The 6682-nt window shown below is 41.0% G+C and overlaps 1 protein-coding gene across 2 annotated transcripts in view; it reads right to left on the bottom strand.

Moving 5' to 3' along the window:
- LOC109951771 (tyrosine-protein kinase yes-like) overlaps positions 1 to 6682 on the bottom strand; it is a 19029-nt gene that overhangs the window by 5249 nt on the left and 7098 nt on the right. For both annotated transcript variants that reach the window (XM_020586448.1, XM_020586447.1), the window contains 7 exons: positions 4706 to 5012; positions 3649 to 3748; positions 3039 to 3137; positions 2720 to 2823; positions 1440 to 1589; positions 802 to 957; positions 176 to 355 (listed from right to left, as the gene is read on the bottom strand). In XM_020586448.1, the coding sequence (XP_020442104.1) occupies positions 176 to 355; positions 802 to 957; positions 1440 to 1589; positions 2720 to 2823; positions 3039 to 3137; positions 3649 to 3748; positions 4706 to 5003 (1087 nt within the window). In that variant the 5' untranslated portion in view covers positions 5004 to 5012. The remainder of the gene's footprint in view (positions 1 to 175; positions 356 to 801; positions 958 to 1439; positions 1590 to 2719; positions 2824 to 3038; positions 3138 to 3648; positions 3749 to 4705; positions 5013 to 6682) is intronic.

Here is a 6682-nt window from a genome sequence, read left to right as displayed (position 1 = left end):
AGGGAAGTCTGGGCATCTTTGCTTGGAGTGCTGACCCTGCGACCCGGGTCCCGGATAAGCGGAGGAAAATGGATGGATGGATGGTTGACGAGCTCAGGCTTGATGTTGTTATGCGTGCTTTTCAGGAAAACAGCTTGTTATTCTCCAGAGGTACACTTCAGGTCTGTGCATGCACCTTTGCTCATGTACTCCGTGACAATGTAGATGGGTTCCTCAGACACCACTGCATAGAGAGGCACCAGTTTATCATGCCTGAGCTTCTTCATGATCTGAGCCTCTTGGAGGAAGGCCTCGGGCGACATAGTTCCCGGTTTCAGTGTCTTTATAGCCACCTTAGTAGTGCCGTTCCACGTGCCTACAAAGGCAAAGACAGGGAGAGAAAAGCCCACAGGCAGCAGAAGTAATCAGTGTTGTTAATGAGCTGGGAGCAAGACAATATCATTCATTAAGTCTTGTAATTGCCCAGACATGTGCTGTCATGCCTGCATGCCAAACAGAAACCCTGAAATGAGTGGATATAAGCTCGCACTTCAAAAGGGAAGAAATAGACAACCTCTAAAGATAAAACAAACTGAGGAAGCAACTGCGGGAAATGGATAATTCCTTGGTTTGGACTAAAATAGAAACAATAAATAATATGGTTTGAAGCGTCTATATGTGTTTGAGTTATGTGCATGGTGCCTGCTTTTCCTACATAAGTCTCAGAGTTAACTGGATTGTATATCCCCATCTATAATTAGAGATAAACAAAATATGACACAGCAGATATTTTTAGGCATGCTTCTGTGTGTGTTCTCTCACCCATCCAAACCTCTCCAAAGCAGCCCTGGCCCAGTTTGACCTCCAGTCGCAGGGACTCCCGGGGAATCTCCCAGGCATCTTTAGCGAGCCCCTGGGTCTGAGGCTTCACTGTGGGGCAAACTGTGGTCAGCCTGTGGCAAAGGCCGTCAGCATGTTCTGTGAGAGAATGAGACAGACAGGTCAAAACGCTGCTTTACATCCACATGATATGTACCACTTTGTAAAGCCAGTTTGTTTCATGCATCACTTCATTCCATTTCATGACTGAATGGATGGATTTAGACACTCTTACACAAACAGCGATGAAATATAAATGCATAAAGTGGCTTTGTAAAACACCACATTCAGACTGACATTAAGTGCGATTACAGAGATTTAACCTCAGCCCTCCTCAGGCAGAAGACAAAGTGGAAGGCTCAAAATCATAACCGCACCACCAACTGTTATTTAAAGTGAAAGACTATTCATCTCCCTGGGGCTTATTGCAGGTAGCACAGCAAATGACATCTTGGCACAGAGCTGCGGATGTGGCAGTAATTTTCAGGATAATTCCTCAAGGAGCACAAAAGACTGTAATGAATAATGAATGAGAGAAAACGGGAAAAGAAAGTGAGCAGGAAGCTGTGCACATCACATACCTGTATAGTGTTTGACAAGCTTCTGTAATGCATCGAACTGTACTCGTGTAGTGATGTAGTATCCCCCGCTGTCAAGCTTACGGATCTTATAGTGTTTCACATTGTCTCCTTTGGCTTCATCCCAGTCTCGTATGGAGAGAGAATAAGCACCTGGAGGAGACAAGGGACATGTTCATCCATCTGAATACACAATTAGTGGCTTTAAATTAGCCAATAAGGCACAGTGTATAACATACAAATCCAACTTTACAGTGCTGGATCAACGAACAAACTGAAAATAGGTCAGACTAAATCAAAACATCATTGATATGGTAACTTGGTCTAAATAAAAATGATTTCATGGAGCATTAAATCAGTGTGTGGGCTCTAATGTTTTTACTCTACTATTATTACTCCTCGGCCTATGCACCTGATGAAAGAAGTTAGTTTCCTAAAGATGTTTTTTGGGGATGTACATGCACCTTTCTTAATGTTTTTTTTTTTTTTTTTTTTTTAAACACCTTAAACTCCATTTGTTTTCTTTGGCATTGTTTAAATTTTTTTATTTCTTGGGTTTTTTTGTCTGCAATATTGGCTGGTTGGTGCAACAATCCAGACTGAAATAGCCCAACAAATATTGAACAGACTGTCACAGTTCCTCCTATCTTTTGAAACCAGTGATAGTGTTTAGTTCTAATTATCAAATGCTAATATGCTAAACTATTGCTAAGTGCCATTGTAAGCAATTTTAGCTTAAATATTGCTTTACTATAGTCTCTCAGGGCTGCTAGCATGGCCGTCTTGTTCCACTGCCTCTTCTCCATTTCAAAATTTCCCCTTTCCTGACACCCATGATCTTCAGCTGATGCTGCTATAGTGAAAAAGCCAGCCAGAAGGGAATTCATCAACACTGACCCAGAATGTGAACTGATTCAGTCTGGTGAGTGTGTTATCAGGTCCCTCTCAGGAGCCATTTCCAGCTATAGCTCACTGTCTGCAATGCCAGCAACACCATTTTGAGCTCTGTGATTGGGTGTTTTGCATCACAGTGTTCACTGGAAATTGTAGTAGACTTCTCTCCTTATTGATTGTACAATGTTAACCAGCTTTTTAATCAAAGAACCTGACATTTTCTCTTTCACATTTGCTCTTCTTTTGTAACGATGACTAAATTGTGAATGTTTCCTGTCCATACAAGCCTTAAAGCGCTCCAAGTGCTAGTAAGCTAACCCTGTCCAACTCCAGAATAACCGTGAACACCTCCCAACTCACAACTCTATTTATGAAGAAGCACCCATCACCTTTAGTAGTTTCACTTTCTCGCACAAGGAATGTTCCTCGATTATTCCCTGCATTCAGCAGCAACCTCTCAGCATCTTTGCGACCCATTTTACCGAAGTACCACCTATAAAAACATATCAAATCAAAATCACTGACATATTAACTACATGTTCTGGTGTTAAAACATCAAAATCATATAACAAATATTCATCCAGGTTGTGAGGCTGTTAATCCAGGACTGCATGCTTTGATGCAATGAGACACAATCAGGCTAGTGTCGCTGGTGCAGTCGCCGTAGATGGAGTAATAAGGTTAGAAGAAGCAGCAACAATGCTTTACTCTTCAGCCTGGATAGAGTCAGCTGGAGCCACGTAATTGCTCGGGATGTAGCCCTTCTTCCCGGTGTTGATACAGTGAGCCTCCCACCAGTCTCCTTCTCTGCAGGGGGACAATGACACAAGCAAGATGATGAAGGGCTCCTTCATTTAGCAGTCAACCAAGGACTGCTACTCATATATCACAGTATGATTAATATCTTGGATGGTTAATGAGGAGACAGGCCAGTCTGGTGTAGAATTATCCACACCTTGTACACTATTGTGGCTTACAGAAATGTTTTAAATGGTATATATTCAAATCTTTTTGTTTCATCTCAACTTGTCTTTTCAACTTGATTCATAAAGAGTTGACCTGTCTTTAAAATGCGTTCAAGTATAAATACCACTGTCGCAATGGAATTAAATGAGGTTAATCTATTTTACATTACAATGCTATAACCTCAGGTGACATCTCTGGCACAGCAGAGATTCATAGTGCTGTGCAGTATCGGGAAATAAGTATGAATCAACTCGCTCACGAAGGCAGACACACACTGAACATGTGCAGCTTCTTGTAATCGCTGCACCATTTGTACCAAAGCACATTTCAATATATAGCGAAAGATACTTACGTATTGTTAATGATCTGGAACCGATCTCCCTTTTTAAACGTAAGATCATCTGATGTTCGGGCTTCATAGTCATACAAGGCCACAAAGAAAGTAACACCATCTAAAAACACAAAAACAGAGGCACAGATGAACAAATAACTGTGCACACAACAGCAGAAGTGATGCAAATATGAGGACAACACAACATGAGGAAACAACTGGTTTGTTTGTGAAGCGAATTTGGTAACTTCTGAGACATCACAATACACCGATTTTGTCTGGCTTGTAATTTCATTGTACGAGTACTTCTTTTGCATGCAAACATTACTGTCACTGGACTAGAAAAAAACAGACAATGACACCAAAGCCAAAGCAAAGTCATTATATTAAACCATTTTTAGGATAATCTTTCTATCATAATATACAGCAGATCCCTTGGGGCCTGAGTATAAAGCAGATTTCAGGCTCATGAGCTCAAACAAAAAAAAATATAGGACATATTTCAGTCAGTCAAAACTATTTCTCTGTGCAGGTGCACTCCCAGACAGATGACATTCAAACCTTATACCCACCACTGACAACAATGCTGTCAACACTAATCCCATTACCTCCCTCAAAAAGCAAACACCATGGCAGCGATACCTCCCTCCACCCCCCCCTGAGAGCAGAAAATCTAACAGGAGGATTACAACCTTAATACCTAAACAGAGGGTTCGATTTCATCTTTCTGCTCTCAGGATGGCTGTAAGCAGCTTAGAGATGTTTAGAGTGAGAGCAGGGCCTGTGTTAAAGCTAACAAGGAAAAGCTAGTTAAAATAACAACGGTTGTGATGTGTTGGGTTCGCATACTGACCAAGTTAAAGAGTTGTTTTAGTCCATTTTCTGTAACACAAAGCATTTATACTTTACTTTACTCTCGACAATTGTCACAACATGTAGTAGTGTTTAGTGTTTCGGTCATGAAACTTGCTCCAGTTATGTAATCTGGTATTTTTGTCCCATTTGGCCTTGTAACACTAGTATGATATGTGAAGTACAATACTAAAGGGGCACTAAAGACCATTAAAACACCACTCACTTGAAACAGCACCAGAGAATGAGTTGGACACAGCTCCAGAGAAGGAAGACGATGTCCCTCCAAAGGGAGTTATGGCAGATGAGGCAGCGCCAAATTGTGTGACTGTGTGGTTGAAGTTTGCAGCTCCGGAACCAGATGAAGACGGGGGAGACTGATTCTGCTGCAGCAGCTGGGTAGGCTCTGGTCCATAGTGGCCTCCTTGAGTCTTGGTGGTGTTGTTGTGGTCTGAAGGCAGGAAATTCTCTGGTTGATACTTTGTAGTAGGATTCTTGTCCTCTTTGCTCTTGATACAGCCCATTGTCTCACCCTGAAGGACAGACACAACAGAGAGCTGTAATTTGATGCCTCCAACTCTTCACTCACCTTTGTGATACAGAAATACAGTAAATGACCAAGAGAGGTGTGGGATTAGCAACATTTTTATTAAGATCCCATTACAAAATGAAAATTAAATAACCTGATATTATCATGTGAATCATTTTGCTGTTGTTGTTCCCTGAAGAGCTGAGTTGATGTTTACAAAGAAATTACATGCTAGTCAATGCTGTTCTGCCTTTAAATGGATCCAGTATTAGTGCTACGTCTCTCTTGTTGTGATTCAAACAGGCTTCTTTGGGGCCCATGATTGAATTATTAAATTGGCTCATGGGGGTCAGGGACCATGGTCTCTGTATGAGGGGAAATGTATTCTTTATTGTTGGAAACCTTAACAAATGACTACAAAAACATGCAAAACAACAAGGTGATACAAAGAGATTTGAAACGACAACATAGAGAAGCTAAATGTCTACAAAGAGATAAAAATAACAACAGAAATGACAAACCACTACAAAGATGGACAAAATGCCCATGAAGACAATACAAATGACCACAAGCAGACATAAAAGAACACAGAGACAAAAAAATGCTCATGAAACAACAACAAAAAACTAGAATTTGGCTTCATTTTTGTTTCTCTGAGAGTCCATGTTTGTCTCTAAAATGTTATTTGTGACTACAAGCAGTACAGGGCCATGGTTTGAGGCTGGGAACCTTTTATATGTCTGTGCCCAGGGACGCATAGTTTAACAATCTGCCCAAGCTTCAGCCTGCCACAGCAGAAGATTTAAAACACTGCTCTGTCTCTGTCTGCATGGTTGTCATTCCTCCTTCTAACATAATCTGGCCTGGAGTCACACTGAGGTGTTCTTGTATGAGGGGAAGGTCCAGAAAATGTGGAGACAATGACACATGCCCATAAAGAAACCTGAGCTCAGGGACATCAGACTGGTATTGCTGAGCAACAGGTGCTTGTAGGGTTGGATTTTAGGTTGGTTAATTGGTGCTGAAACATTACAATAAAGTACAAAACAGAAGAGGATCGAGGGAAAATAGAAGCTGTTATTTAGAGAAGGCATGGACAATGAAAGAAAACAGCACAGTCGGTTTACAGGAGCAGCAGTTTACCAAATTACACCATGCATCAATTAAAGAAAAAGGCTCTGTTGGTGCAGTAACAGAGCTTGCCAATAAATCTGCTCTCAGATGTTGGATCTAGAGCCAGTATGTGGAGAATGTTGGAAAAGAGACTTTCTTCTAGCCAACCTTTCCTCTACCTGAAAGACAAACCTGTGTCATAGAAAGCATCGGCCAGATGAGAATCCTGCTCACTGGGTCAGCAGTAAATTTACCATGCTAAAACACACCAGATGGAGTCCCTGGGAGATTTGCACTTTAAACTGAAGACTGTGTTGTCTTCCAAAAATGAGACATCAACGTTTCATAACAGTGGCATCACTCTTCCATAAATGCACAAATACTGAGCTGAACTTATGAAGCATTTTAAAGAGAATTCAAGTCCAGTGCTCACAAAACAAAACATCACTTTAACATATTATTTATGTTGTTTAAGAAGCTGCTTAATAATTAGGAATAATGTTTTTCACTAAAAAAGATTGGGGCTGATTAAAGCTTTGGAAAACCATGTTTTTGAGAGGT

This window comes from Monopterus albus, unplaced genomic scaffold, assembly GCF_001952655.1.
Source record: "Monopterus albus unplaced genomic scaffold, M_albus_1.0 scaffold405.1, whole genome shotgun sequence".
NCBI lineage: Eukaryota > Metazoa > Chordata > Actinopteri > Synbranchiformes > Synbranchidae > Monopterus > Monopterus albus.
The sequence above is the reverse complement of the archived record's forward strand: the minus strand, read 5'-3'. Positions and strand labels throughout refer to the sequence as shown.